The sequence below is a fragment of the Polypterus senegalus genome, chromosome 10 (assembly GCF_016835505.1).
Source record: "Polypterus senegalus isolate Bchr_013 chromosome 10, ASM1683550v1, whole genome shotgun sequence".
NCBI classification, from domain to species: Eukaryota; Metazoa; Chordata; class Cladistia; order Polypteriformes; family Polypteridae; genus Polypterus; species Polypterus senegalus.
The window spans coordinates 15,903,919-15,919,868 of NC_053163.1; the positions used below are offsets into that span (position 1 = coordinate 15,903,919).

The 15,950-nt window shown below is 41.2% G+C and overlaps 1 protein-coding gene across 1 annotated transcript in view; it reads left to right on the top strand.

Moving 5' to 3' along the window:
• Window positions 1-3,572: 3,572 nt before the first annotated feature.
• Window positions 3,573-15,950, top strand: part of LOC120536800 — a 50,320-nt gene continuing 37,942 nt past the window's right edge. Inside the window, exon 1 of the mRNA XM_039765295.1 lies at window positions 3,573-4,184. Within this exon, the coding sequence (XP_039621229.1) occupies window positions 4,006-4,184 (179 nt within the window). The 5' untranslated portion in view covers window positions 3,573-4,005. The remainder of the gene's footprint in view (window positions 4,185-15,950) is intronic.

Sequence of the window (15,950 nt, forward strand, 5' to 3'; positions counted from 1 at the left end):
TCCAGCAGTTGTGATGCTCATAAACACGATGTGAAAAGAATAGCATTCTGCTAAGGATCCGGATGTCGTCCCTCCACTGCCATTGACCCGTAAAAATCAGACAGGGCATCAAGAGTGACACAGACAAAGCAAGAAACAAAAACAAAACAAACAACTAATGACTCAAAGCCGATACCCAGACAGGAATATCTAATTCTGCTTTTCCGCCCACGCAGCACCGTCAGTCCACCAAACAGCGCACACTTATTCTCACAAACAGATGCGTGTATGTGAAGACAGAAATAAGCACACGACCCCAGAATCGGACTCGCATTCGCACTCTACACACTCGCACATATTCAAGATCAATAGGAAGTCACACATAGCAAATACTCATAAACTCCCGAGCCACTCACGCACACACACACACACACACACACACACACACACACACGCACATGTACACATTCAATTCTTTTCTAAGAACAGCTGCACGGGGTATCAGGTGCAGAGGTAGATCGGCTCCCGTCCGCATCAAACTTTCCTCTGCTTTCAGCGCCAGGCATTGTGAGAAATGTTCCAAATGATTTTTCCATCCACTTCACCGCGCGGCTGCTGACGGCTCAACGTACAGATTTACGAGGCTCAGTCTCCGATCCATGTGTACCGATGAATTTAATTGCCGTTTTGAGGATTAGAGAACAATGGTCTGATATTCCAGACTCGTTCAGGTCCAAGTGACATCTGCACCGTCGAGTAAATCGGGCTCGTGCGACTTCATTAACACTTGACTTTTCTCGACTGCAGCCCTGTTTCTCTTATCTTTTTAATTTCCCGTCAGATCACACAACCTGCCATAGACATTTGTGTTCAAACAGAAACGAAAAAATGACAGACCTGCAAAACCTTTCAAAGACGCATCCCGTCAATTGTTCATCCTGAAGCCTTCATTTTTAAATCACTGCTGCCACCTGATGGCGGTTTTAGAAGATAGCCACTGCAGCTGGATGCTTCCCAAGTTAGGACTTTAGTCGTCAAACGATGGGATGGTAGAAATGTCGCCATCTCCTGTCCTAACTTGATACTCTACAATACCTGCCTTTTTAAAACTAAACTCGCTAGGGAAGGGAAAGACGAAAGCCCTTTAAAGCTTGATTGATGTTTATGCAGTATGATTGCGACCTTGACGGGACATATTGTTGGTGGAGCCTGTTTAGCATTCATCTGCTTTCCTAACCAGTCATTCCAGTAGAGCAGTGGTTCCCAAACTCGGCCCTGGGGACCCTGTGGCTGCAGGTTTTTGTTCCAACCACATTCACAATCGGTGATGATAATCAATAACAACTAATCTCATTTAATTAGCTGGTCTTTTTTTACTCTTCTCTTATTCTGCTTTCAGAAAAACACAACAGTGTGGTTTTTACATTTATAAGACATTTAGAAATATTTCTACTTTTTTTCTAAAGCTATAAACTCTTAACTGTCTTTTGTTCTTTTCCTATTGTTTTCCCCTTTTCCTGTTGCTCCCTTCATTTAGTGACAATTAACAACCAGCACAGCAGACACCCGGGATGATGTAAACTGCAATGACTTCAGTGACGGACCCGCTAATTAGCAAATAATCAATTAAATAACTAGAACACCTGGAAAAGCACAATTAAAATTAGGTTGAAAATATTGTTAACGACTTAAAAAAAAAAACTAAATATTCCCCATATAGCTGCTTATTACATTTTAATAAAAATCTACCAAACTTAGTTTGTAATTTCTACATCGACTCCAAAACGCAAAAAATGACTCACTTAATTAAGCTAATTGTCCAACGAAAAATGGAAGTTGGTTGGAACAAAAACCTGCAGCCACAGTGGGTCCCCAGGACCAGTAGAGGATTTCCAGGAGCTGAAGGTTTTACCAGCAGTCACAGGTTCAATGCAGGAGCCAATCCCCTCATACTGTGGAAGTGCATTATGGGTTGCCCTCACGTGATTATAGCGACACGGGCCAATGCCCCCCACTTACACTCTAACAAAGGGGCCAAAGTGCCTCTTCGGAGTGATGTCACAGGGCACTGGTTCTCAGATTCGGTCGTGGGGACCCCCTGGGGCTAAAAATTTTTGTTCCAACCAACTTCCATTTTTAATTGGACTCCTAGTCTAATTAAGTGAGCTGTTATTTCCCAGTTTCTGTGTTTTGGGGTCAATGAAGTAATTACAAAAGTAAGTGTGTTAATACATTTTAGTGAAAATTAAGCAGTTATATGTGGCGAATGCTTATTATTATTTTTAATTTTATTTTTTTACTTTTTTATTTATGTTTATCGTGATTTTCATTTTGCCTTTCCATAATGGACTAATTAGAAGGTCTGACACTGAAGCAGTTGCAGCCTTTCATCATTTACTGGTTGGTCACCTTGGTCTCTGCTTTGCTTGTTTTTAATTGTCACTATTAGGATACAAGGAAGGAATCAGACACAAAACAAGGGGAAAATAATAGAAAAACAACACGTATAGCAAATAAATACAGTATTTCTAAATGTCTTATTGTGTAAAATCATACAAGCTGTACGTTTCTGAATGCAGAATGAATAAAAAGACCAGCTAACTAAATGAGATGAAAGATTGAAAGTAGCTCACTAATACCAATTTGTTCTTTTTTATTAATGATATATCATAGATGCATATTTTATTATACCTACTTAACTTTTTATCGACATTTATCTATATTTATTTTTCTTGTATCAGAATATAGTTTAAGTTAATTTGTTTTGGTTTCAATAGATGTATTTTTCATATTTTCGATTCTTGTTTTCACATCTTCGCGCGCCCCTTTTTGTTACTTCGCGCCCCGCTAGGGGGTCCGCCCCACAGTTTGAGAACCACTGCAGTAAAGTACTATTAAAGAACCATTCATTTAAAGAATGTGAGTACCATCTATAGTTTCAAGATAACCCAGCATTGCACTGCAGTGCTGAGGAGTCTGCCGCTACACGCGGGTGCCAAGCCGGCTGATTCGGCATGTGGTGGGTGCGACAACCCGCTATCTGCGCATGCTCCCAGCTGCGCTCGGTCTATAAGGTAAGAGAATTGCTACAAGATGTTTTTCTTTTTTCCCAACAATTACGGAATTTTTAGGGGTACCCACATTGTATTTTTTATTTCTCTGAAATATATTTTAGTTCAATGTACAATAAATAAAATAGTGTTTCATGTTAGGAAACAAATCTTAAGAAAACAAATAGTCTGCTTCCATATATTTTCAATGCCTACACTTTAATATTTTGTAGAGACATCCTCTGCAGCAATAATAAGTCTTTTGCGGGGTAATGCGATCAAAAAGTGAAATAGTCTGAACGTGACCAGCTGTTCAGTAACGTTACGTCGAAGATTTTTTTTTTGTTATACACTCTCGAAAATAAAGGTTCCAGGGTGGTTCTTCAGAGTGATGCCTTATAGGGGAACTATTCCCAAAAGAACTATCCACATGAAGGTTCCAGAAAGAACTTTTGGTTTTTTTGCATAACAGGCTTCATACGGCAAATAACGATGAAGAGATAGTAACGATTTGTGAAACACCAAAGGTTCGTGATTTTAAAAGGTATTTTGCTGCATGCAATACCACAGGCTAAGTCCTTATTTTATTTATTAGTGTCCTACTTGGTAGCCTACCAGCTTCGTATACAGAGAACCCTCCCACAATGAAATGGTGCTTTGTCCAGTAATTGAAGAACCAGACAACCCAGTGTCAGCAAAGAACCAGTACTTTTAAGAGTGGCTAATTAGTAATCGAAAGACTTGAAGATAGAAAGTGTCCCTGAACGTGTGTGTGGGTTCTGTGCAATTTTCCAGCAGCGCTAACTGTTCAGGATGTCCAGGATAGCCGCATATTAAATGAAGATCTTGTTTGGCGACGAGGTTCAGTTATCAAAAGCTTTCAGCAGCTCGACTTTACTGCCCCCCGGTGGCGATGACGGTAATTTCATAGTAATGCCGCAGTGGAGATCCTGCGACACTTTTTCTTTTTTACAACATGTCAAGCACAGAGCATCCCAGATCTGATCAAGTTGTGGACGGCGGGGCCGAGATGGCCATCAGTTTGTGTGATATGAACGGAGGGGACGAGGTGAGTGTGGAGCAGATGAACGAAGAGAAATGTCCTCCTAGTCCTCCTCTTTCCACTTCTCCTGGTGCTCAGACGCTGCAGCACAGGTTAGTACTTATACCATTATTAATAACGTCAGTATAATAGCTGGGTAAGAAAAGGATGTGTGATGTTAATGAAAATCAGAAGATCAGTGAACAGAGTCATAAGTAATCAGCCTCCCCTAAAAGTTTGTGGTGTCTGCGCTCCGTGCGTGTACGAGTGTGACCGCGTGAGGTGTGTGCGTGTGCGCGCGCGTGTGTTTATGTGTGGGTGGAGCCCTCTGCTGGGCTGTGACTCTTTTCAGGTTACGTGCCTAAAAACATGTTTAAACGTCTATAAAATTGATGGATGGAATGCTTAATCTACTATTAAAAATGTAGCGTTACAATTTAAATGTCTATTTTTTATATAAATATTAGATTTTAAATTGACGTCTTCACTAAGCGGTGACTAGGATACTTTAAATCTTTACCTTTTAAATACTTTGTACTATTTTATATTTGTTTATAACACAACATGTTATTCTGCCAAAAAGTTTGCGTATTTTGCGTATAGCGAAATGAAACATTCATTTAGCAGGTGTTGGACTCATGCTATGACTGAGTAAACAAACCAAGGATGCCAGAAGAAAGGTTGGGGTGCCAACTGGGCAACCCCGTTTAGTGTGAAGAGAGACAGAGAGAGTGTGAGAGAGAAGTGCACTCTTGGAATTGAATTTGAGAGGCTTTCTTAGCCAATACTTGTGGCACTTCTGTTGGATCTCTTTCTCCACTGAGGCCATGGTCCAAACTGAATGCCACTTTGCGGAGAACGCCGGACTTTATGTCATCACGGGTGAAGGGGCGGAGCCTTCTCCGAGACGTGTGGGCGGGGTTAGCCATGCACTGTCCTCGAATACCTCATCAGAACTGCAATGGAGAGAGGAGAAGTGGTTAGGATCAGCTTCCCCTCATGTCCTAAAGTGGTACTACTTACCGTCTAAAAATCAGAAATTTTCGTCCCCTAGTGCATATATGACAAGAGCAATCTGCTGGAAATGTTTTATCAGTCCTTAGTTAGCCAGTGTGGTGTTCTAGGTTGTGGTGTCCTGGGGAAGCAATTTGAGCTCTAAAGATGCATAATGCCGGAACAAACTTATCAGGAAAGCGTGCTCTGTCACAGGGTGAACCCTGAATATGCTGGAAGCTGTTGAGAAAAACGAGGATGGTAGCAAAATTGGATGCCATCATGAAAAAAATCCCCTCCAGGAGGCGCTCTTAGCCAACGGTCTTATTCCTCCATGGTGTTATTAGGTGCGCTTGTTGGAGTCTTTTGTGATTGCTGCTATCAGGAAATTGTATGTTTCCTCCTAACATCTCAAACCAAATGTAATTTTTCAGTTTATTTTGCAATTTCTGTACAATACACATTACATTGAATGATTGATTGTTTGAATTATTTAAACAGTGAGTCTGTATGTTTGTTTTTTATTGTTTCTGATACTGTATGCGTCTAAATTTCACCCTGGGATTAATAAAGTTTATCTAATCTAATCTAATAACCTAGCCAAAGGAGATGCACAAACTAGTGTGTTTATTCGTGCCACTCCAAAGCCCGGATAAATGGGTAGGGTTACATCAGGAATGGCATCCGGTGTACAATTTTGCCAAATCAATATGTGGACAACAATACAAATTTCCATACCAGCTCGGTCGAGCCCCGAGTTAACAATGACTGCCACCAGTACTGTTAGTCAAAAGGGTGCTGGCGGAAATTGGGCTACTGTTGGCCGAAAAAAAAAGAAGAAAAGATATGCAGGTGATGGGTGTAACAGAACAAGATGCAGAGGACAGAAAGATATGGAAGAAGATGATCTGCTGTGGTAACCCCTAATGGGAGCAGCCGAAAGAAGACGAAGATCTAATCTAATCTAATCTAATCTGACCTAATCTAATTTTAGGTGGAGTAGTCCTTCAAGTTATTCCCAGAGAATCCTATAAAAAGTATGTTAAAGAAAGTTAATCAATAGCGCAACCAATTGCCTATTGTCATTAATTCAGACATCCCGAGTACCGTACGTGTGTCCCAACCCTACATTATCTTGAGCCAGTGGATCTATGGGCATTAAAGATGGACGTGTCAGTCAACTTGTCAATACGCTGTGCAGATGTATTACACTCCAGCCCTACATTGTCCTATATATCTGACAGACTGCCATCTTAATCAAACTGATCAGGTTCTTTCAAGGTTAAGCACAAGAATGTTTATATGAGCCACCAGCCAGAAATTGTGAAAGTTCCTTATTATTACTTTAGTTGTTTCCTTATTTTTCCCTTGTTCTAGTTTTATTTTTATATTAGAAAACACCTATATATATATATATTGTAATGAATGTTCTGGTCCAAATAATTTTTCACAACACACAAACAAAGGTTTGGGGACCGTCCCCATATATTGTCATCCAGACAATAAAGAATAAATGATTCAGAGTCTTAATCAAAACAGTGAACAGTTTAGTTTCAACAAAATGGCGGATTTATAGGGAAAAGGATTATGGGACAGGAAATGGTTGGCATGAAAACAGGAACCGGAATTAACATCATAATGATGAGACGGAAATGAGGTGGTTTGATTAAGCCGGAAGTGACGTCATCATGGTTGGCCAGAAGTGATGTCATTGCAGCCATTTTGGAAGTCGGAAGTTGAGGAATTTATTTTTCTTCAGGTTTTCTGTTGAGCAAAAGAGATTTAGGTAAGTACCACGTGACAACCCTTTATCTCACGATGTTTCACTCACCTTTAGGCTCTTTGACTGCCTCCTAATCGCACATGTGTGACAATATATATATATATATATATATATATATATATATATATCCAATATCTGTCTATTTAACTTACATTGGGTTTTTTTCTAGAATTTGCTTGAACATTCCGGTTGACTTTGCGACTACTCTCATCACGGTAAGTATTATAGGTCTACTTGCAGTACCAATTTATTTGTGAGAATCCAAGACACAGGTAGCGAGCCGAGGGGAGCGGGCCCTCCTCACTCATGTGCCAGCCTCGGGGCATGTCTTACATCCGCTTAGCTAGCGAACGAGAGAACTACTTAACGGATTTAGATCATGTTTTTTTTCTAGAATTTCCTTGAACATTCCAGTTGATTTTGCGACCTCTCTCATCACGCTAAGTATCATAGTTCGCTTGTGGTACCGATTGATTTCGCGAATCCCAGAGAGACACAGCGGGCCAAGGGGAGTGGGGAGGGCCTTTCCTCACTCACGAGCCAGCCTCGGGGCATATCTTACATTCGCTTAGCCAATGAACAAGAAAACTACTTAACGGATTTAGATCATGTTTTTTTTCTAGAATTTCCTTGAACATTCCAGTTGATTTTGCGACCTCTCTCATCACGCTAAGTATCATAGTTCGCTTGTGGTACCGATTGATTTGCGCGAATCCCAGAGAGACACAGCGGGCCAAGGGGAGTGGGGAGGGCCTTTCCTCACTCACGAGCCAGCCTCGGGGCATATCTTACATCCGCTTAGCCAATGAACAAGAAAACTACTTAACGGATTTAGATAGCGTTTCTTTGTAGAATTTGCTTGAATGTTCCGGATGATTTTGTGACTTCTCTCATCGGGCTAGGAATCACAGTTTGCTTGCAGGAGCGTTATATTCGTGCTAATCCCAGTCAGAGACTGCGGACCGAGGGGAGGGGGAAGCGTGATGTCAGGAGTGGGGAGTCGGTCTACCTCTGCGTTTTGGAGTGTACCTTGCCTCCGCTTAGTTAGTGATACTTTTTTGTTTATTGATTTTTAAAGTTTGTCTTGTTCCACTACTATATTGGCGGAGCCGTGGGGAATGACTAGTTCAATATACAATTTGACATTTTAAAAACTGAAGTATGTTATTCCTTATTCTTCATCGACTCATTTTTTAATCCCTTTAATCTAAATCAGGGCACTGGAATTAGGGAGGCTGTCCTGGCAGCACTGGGCACAGTGCAAGAACCCAACCGTGATCATTGCAGGACATGATTTTTTTTTTCTTGCATGTTCACTGGGCATCTTCAGAGTCTCCTGTTATTATAAGACTGGGACTCACAGAAGAGCAAGAGCAAAGTGGAAACACCTCCAAAATGGTCCTTCAGATCCAAGTGTTTAATTGAAAGAGTAGATACGATAAATATGGTTTCCCATATAAAAAAATTATACTTTTCAATTTTTCATTGACAATTAGCTGTGTGTTATGCATGAACAGTAGCTACTGAACTGCTATGTTATTTGACAGTATCATTTAGATGATTTTTAAAAATTACATTTATGTCTTACTTTAAACATACTTATTATGTAGCAGAAGTTTGATTAACATACTTCATACACATGATAACTGGCACATTGTGAATATACACAGTACGGCTATTTAAATGGTTTATATGGTGTCACTTGTACATTTCCAACCTTTTTTCCCCCTTAGAGCTACTTTTACAAAATCAAAATGGCCGAGAGCTACTCATGTTTCCATCCATCCATTATCCAACCCACTATATCCTAACTACAGGGTCACGGGGGTCTGCTGGAGCCAATCCCAGCCAACACAGGGCACAAGGCAGGAAACAAACTGCAGGTCACTTGTACAGAGTACAGTGAAATTTTTACTTGCATGTGTTAATAAACATTCAACACGTCTCCACATTTTGCAGAAAATGAATACTGAGCAGAACTTCTTTACTTTGAAACTTCTGTCTTTCTTTGCTTTAAATAATTTGTAACAAATCAGATCCGATGTGTTAAAAGCGGGCCGATTGCCTTCCGAAAACTGCAAGGTGGCTAATATAAGGAAAGACCAATCCACACAAACTCCCCGCAAATACCCCGCCTTACGTCCCTGTTTCGATAAAATCAATGTAAGGCAATTTTAGCAAAATCAGAAAAATATAAATGTTTAAAAAAAACACAAAGATGAAAACTGCAATGACCCTCCCCAACACGCAATTTCCCCAGTAAGTATGAATCAAAACATACAGTGCACCCAGAAAGTATTCACAGCGCATCACTTTTTCCACATTTTGTTTGTTACAGCCTTATTCCAAAATGGATTAAATTCATTTTTTCCCTCAGAATTCTACACACAACACCCCATAATGACAACGTGAAAAAAGTTTACTTGAGATTTCTGCAAATTTATTACAAATAAAAAAACTGAGAAAGCACATGTACATAAGTATTCACAGCCTTTGCCATGAAGCTCCAAATTGAGCTCAGGTGCACCCTGTTTCCCCTGATCATCCTTGAGATGTTTAATTGGAGTCCACCTGTGGTAAATTCAGTTGATTGGACATGATTTGGAAAGGCACACACCTGTCTATAGAAGGTCCCACAGTTGACAGTTCATGTCAGAGCACAAATCAAGCATGAAGTCAAAAGAATTGTCTGTAGACCTCCGAGACAGGATTGTCTCAAAGCACAAATCTGGGGAAGGTTACAGAAAAAATTCTGCTGCTTTGAAGGTCCCAATGAGCACAGTGGCCTCCATCATCCATAAGTGGAAGAAGTTTGAAACCACCAGGACTCTTCCTAGAGCTGGCCGGCCATCTAAACTGAGCTATTAGGGGAGAAGGGCCTTAGTCAGGGAGGTGACCAAAAACCTGATGGTCACTATATCAGAGCTCCAGAGGTCCTCTGTGGAGAGAGGAGAACCTTCCAGAAGGACAACCATCTCTGCAGCAATCCACCAATCAGGCCTGTATGGTAGAGTGGCCAGACAGAAGCCACTCCTTCATAAAAGGCACATGGCAGCCCGCCTGAAGTTTGCCAAAAGGCACCTGAAGGACTCTCGGACCATTAGAAACAAAATTCTCTGGTCTGATGAGACAAAGATTGAACTCTTTGGTGTGAATGCCATGCGTCACATTTGGAGGAAACCAGGCACCTCTCATCACCAGGCCAATACCATCCCTACAGTGAAGCATGGTGGTGGCAGCATCATGCTGTGGGGATGTTTTTCAGTGGCAGGAACTATGAGACTAGTCAGGATAAAGGGAAAGATGACTGCAGCAATGTACAGACACATCCTGGATGAAAACCTGCTCCAGAGCGCTCTTGACCTCAGACAGGGGCGACGGTTCATCATTCAGCAGGACAACAACCCTAAGCACACAGCCAAGATATCACAGGAGTGGCTTCAGGACAACTCTGTGAATGTCCTTGAGTGGCCCAGCCAGAACACAGACTTGAATCCAATTGAACATCTCTGGAGAGATCTTAAAATGACTGTGCACCGACGCTTCCCATCCAACCTGATGGAGCTTGAGAGGTGCTGCAAAGAGGAATGGGCGAAACTGGCCAAGGATAGGTGTGCCAAGCTTGTGGCATCATATTCAAAAAGATTTGAGGCTGGAATTGCTGCCAAGGTGCATCGACAAAGTATTGAGCAAAGGCTGTGAATACTTATGTACATGGGATTTCTCAGTTTTTTTATTTTTAATAAATTTGCAAAAACGTCAGGTAAACTTTTTTCATGTTGTCATTATGGGGTGTTGTGTGTAGAATTCTGAGGAAAAAAATGAATTTAATCCATTTTGGAATAAGGTTGTAACATAATAAAATGTGGAAAAAGTGATGCGCTGTGAATACTTTCTGGATGCACTGTATACAGTGAAATAAACACCACAGCCCCCTTCTGAAGTTCGCACAATAGTCGAGGTGTCTTAATATACTGGGTGGTTGAATTGTAAAAGCAGGCCAGCGAAAGAAAATGAGTTTTTAAATGTGCATTTACAGTCAGTATTGCACCATTTAAAAAAATTCAACAAGCTCACCCGGGTAAGAGCAATGAAGGATTCACGGGATTACCGTCCTTGGAGACGAACGCTGACCTTCATCAGTCTAGACAAGTCTTCTTAGCTGTAGTTTCATTTACATGGCCAATGCAGTTCTTGATCCGTTTAACTAGTTTGCCAGTCGTTCTCCCTCCTCCTTTCGAAAAACGCAGCTTCTTATGCAAATTACCTTTGAAACCGCACGTCCAGCCTTCAGGGGTGCCACTCTCACTCACTCATCCGTTCCAAACAGCGTTTATGGACACACAGCAAGTAGACCAGACCAACAATCAGAAAATATAATATTTTATATGTAGCAGTGCTACATCTTCCTTACCTCATAACCTCTTATCAGAAAAAAAATGTCTGAACATACCTGTCATAATCTAGCTGCCTTTCTTATTACGCACGTTCACCTAAAGTGAGTTGCAGTTGCCTGAATTCAGGAGGGCATAGCTGGGGGAAGCTGGTAAAGCTGAAGCACTATACAATTCTGGTACGTGTTGCTTCCAGCATGTCCCATAGTTGTTGCACATTTAGCAAGTTGCGGATTCTTGTTAAAGAAGAAATCCCAATGACTGTCTTGAATCTGCAAAAGGTGATCGCTGGTTAAAGCAATTTAAAGATATTAACACAGACATTGTTGGTGAGCCCCAAAATAATCACCTGTAAATTTCACTTTTCTTCCTCTAATTAGCTGTGAAGCACCCAATCCCATTGAGATGGCACGGGGAGGCTGCAGTGATCTGTGGTATCCGAGGGTGAACTACTCCAGGCTGGTGGTCAGGCTGTCCTCCTGGCATCGCAAGCAATCTTTGCTTCCATTTGGTAGACTGGCATCATCCCAACTGACTGGAAAACGGGACTTGTCGTCCCTATCTGGAGAGGGAAGGGTGATCACCTGGATTGCAGCAACTACAGGGGGATAACACTGCTCTCGGTGCTGGGTAAGGTCCTTGCTAGGGTCATCCTCAATAGGATCCGTGATCACTTGCCCACCTACCAGTGACCGGAACAGTCTGGTTTTACGCCTAAGAAGTCTACCATCGACCGCATCCTGGCACTGAGGGTTCTCATGGAGCACAAATGCGAATATCAGCAGAGTATCTTTGCAGCCTTTGTCGATTTTCACAAAGTGTTCGACTCAGTTGATCGAACTCCCCTGTGGGACATCCTGAGGGTTCGTGGGATCCTCTCGATGTTGCTGGATATCATGGCCGGCCTGTACACTGGCACTGTGAGTGCTGTGCAGAGTGGAGGCAGGACCTCTGCATTTTTCCCAGTTGATTCTGGGGTTCATCAGCGGTGTGTTTTGCTCCTACTCTGTTCAATGATTGCATGGACTGGGTGTTGGGCAAGGTCCTGGGGTCCAGCGGCTGTGGGGCATCTGTTGGTGAAGAAAGATTCATGGATCTTGACTTTGCTGACGATGCTGTGATCATCGCGGAGTCAATGGAGGCTCTGATCGGGGCTTTTGAAAGACTGAGTGAGGAGTCTGAGTGTCTGGGCTTGTGAGTGTCCTGATAAAAGCCAAGAGCCAGGCCTTTAATGACCTCTTGGGCACTGCCATCAGCACTGTGTCTGTCTGTGGAGAGAGTGTTGACCTTGTTGAGAGGTTTACTGACCTCGGAACTGACATTCATGTCTCTGGTGACTCTTCCTATAAAGTCAGTTGACGGATTGGGAGAGCATGGAGGGTCATGAGATCGCTGGAAAGGGGTGTGTGATGCTCCTGATATCTATGCAAAAGCACGAAGGTCCAAGTCTTTAGAGTCCTGGTTCTTCCTGTCTTGCTATATGGTTTCGAGACATGGACGCTACCCAGTGACCTGAGATGAAGACTGGACTCCTTCAGTACTGTGTCTCTTCAGAGAGTCCTTGGGTATTGTTTATTTGACTTTGTGTTGCTCATGGAGTCTCGAATGTGAGGGAGCGTCAGTTACGGCACTACGGTCATGTGGCGCGTTTCACAGAGGGTGATCCAGCTCGTAAGGTCCTCATTGTTGGGGACCCGAGTGGCTGGACCAGGCCAAGGGGTCGTCCACGTAACACCTGGCTGTGACAGATAGAGGGTCATTTCCGGAGGGTAGGACTGGACTGCCTGGAGGGTTGCCAACTGGGGTCCCAAGCTGTTTCATCGTGTAGTGGGTTCGGCAACACACTGTACCAGTGCATGCTCCCCAATTTGACTTCACTTGAGTTTCTCTTTTTGTTCCTTTTTCTAACTGTCTCTTCTTTGAAAATTAATTTTATTAATTGATTTTGCGCCTTATGTTGCTGCTCGTGATGTCACGTTATTGTTATGTTTTTTGGCTTCCACGGAATGCTTTTTCATTTCAGTGTGATTGATGAAGTATCAGATTTTATCAATGAGAAAAGTTTTGTGGAAACTGTCTGTCTGTACTTAATGTAAAAAAAAAATAAGGAAACACCTAATCATAATCTGAATGAATACAAGTGGATTATCTCTGTTTGGACTTTTTCCATTAAATCTTCACTTCCTTCACCACACTTCCTGGTTTCATCAATGAAAGAAAGTGCAGCCGGAATTTACGCTGAAACTTACCTATGTTATGATTGTAATTTAAAGTGTTTCTGTTTCTGCCATCCTGGAAAAAAATTACCGTAAATAAATTCACCAGTAACACAGACAGCAGCAGTACATTGCTGTTGGATATTCTTGCAAAAGGGACTAACAAACATCTACGATGGAGTCAAAAATCAATCAGGAAGGAAATTTTCTGGTGGAATAAACAAAGAAGAACACCTTTGATTACTGAAATGTCCTGTTCATATCTGTATCAAATTCTAAAAGTAAAATGTGCATTACGTTTTATAGGAACCCTGTATCTATAGTAGCTTCACTCATTTGGTGTCCTTCACCGTGCCCACTAACAATGGGGACTGGTTCCAAAGTAAAGATCCCATACTCAGAGCCCTTCACTTTTTTCACATTATTTTATGTTACAGCCTTGTACTCAAATAATTTTTAAATTATATTTTCCCACAGTTCCTCAGAATGAATGACAAAATTAAAAAGAATATTTTAGAATATCTGAAAAAAAAAATAAAAGCTGAAATATCATACTGACATGAGTATTCAGACCCTTTTCTGTGACACTTGAAATTTGGCTCAAGTGCACCTCATTCTGCTCGGTCATCAATGAGATGTTTCTACACCTTTTTTAAGAGTCCATCTGAGGTCAGTTCAATTGATAGGACTGATTAGGAAAGACACACCGTTACCTGTGGAAGGCCTCAGAGTTTGGCAAAACCCAAGTCATGAGGTTAAAGGTGGTGCAATGGTGGCTTTACATCCTGGGTCCTCCCTGCATGGAGAGCGCTTTGAGTAGTGAGAAAAGCGTTTGTATAAAAGTAAAGAGTTATTATTGTTATAAATGTAAAGAGTCATTATTATTATTATTATTATAGGAATTCCCTGCATAGCTCACAGGCAGGATTGTGTAGAGGAACAGATCTGATGAAGACTTCAAAAAAGAAATTCCTGCAGCATTGAAGGCTCAAAAGAGCACAGTGGCCTAAATGGAATAAGTTTCAAGCAATAATAACTATTCTTAGAACTGGCCATGCAGTCAAAGCGAGCAGCCATGGAAGAATGTGAGAAAGGTGACCAGGAACCTGATGGTCATTCTGGCTGAGCTCCAGAAAAGCAGTGTGGAAAATGAAATGTCCAAACGGGAGAATCGTCACTGCACCACTCCATCGATCCAGACAGTAAAAGACACATGGAAGCCCACTTAGAGTTTGCAAAAAGGCATCTGAAAGACTTTCAGACTGTGAGAAACAAGACTCTCTGATCTGATAAAACCAAGCTTAGCATCACATCTGGAGGAAATCGGTCACCAATTATCACCTGTGCAGTATCATTTCAGCTGTGAATCAAAATGGTGGCAGAGACTGGGACTGGGAGACTAGATAGGGTTGAGGGAAAGCTGAACAAAGCAAAGTACAGAGATATCCTTAATGAAAACAGTGATCTGGGACAAAGGCTTGCCTTCTAACAGGTCAATAACCCTAAGCGCCAAGCAAAGACAACACAGGAATGGCACAGGGACAACTCTGGGAATGTCCTGAATTCGAACCCAATTGAACATCTCCTGGAAATAGCTGTCCACCAACAATCTCCACCCAAACTGTCTATACTTGAATGGATCTGCAGAGAAGGAAGATAGAAAGACCTCAAATCCAGGTATGCAAAGCATGTTGCATCAGACCTAAAAACACTCCATGTAGGAATTGCCGCCAAAGGGGGTTTCAATGTCATATTAATTATTTTAAAAAAAATTATAAATTTAAAATCTGTTTTTAATTTGTCATTCTGGAGTATTATGTGCTGTTTGATAAGGGAAAAAATTAAACAAATGACTTCAGCACAAGGCTGAAACATAATAAAGTGAAAAACTGAAGGGGTCTGAATGCTTTCAGAATCCATTGTATATATATGCATTAATCTTTCAATACACAATAAAAACATTTTTCTAACCCAGCTCTGTCAGACAGAAAGAGAATTTAGGAAAAGGCTAAATACATAAATGAAGTGATGGATTAACAACCAAGTTTTTCCGATAGGTTTGGATTTCACTTCCATGAATTCAGCATTTTCATCTTCTAATCTGGTGATTATAAATGTTTCCCTGGGCAGATGAAAAATGATCCAGCAATAATAATAATAATAATAATAATAATAATAATGGATGTATTTTTATTTTGAAACCTGAGCATACTGTACAAGTAAAGATCTATCTATCTATCTATCTATCTATCTATCTATCTATCTATCTATCTTGCCTATTATACTAAAATGGAAGTCTATCTATCTATCTATCTATCTATCTATCTATCTATCTTTACTAAAATGAATATCAATCTATTGTAACTTCTAGGGGTCACCACCCAGACCCAACACCAAACACAGCTCAACCACAGACCTTTCCAAGTTCACTTAAATTCTATTTCAAATATATTGTATTAAACAACCCACTTTTAACAACACGTAAAGAAAATG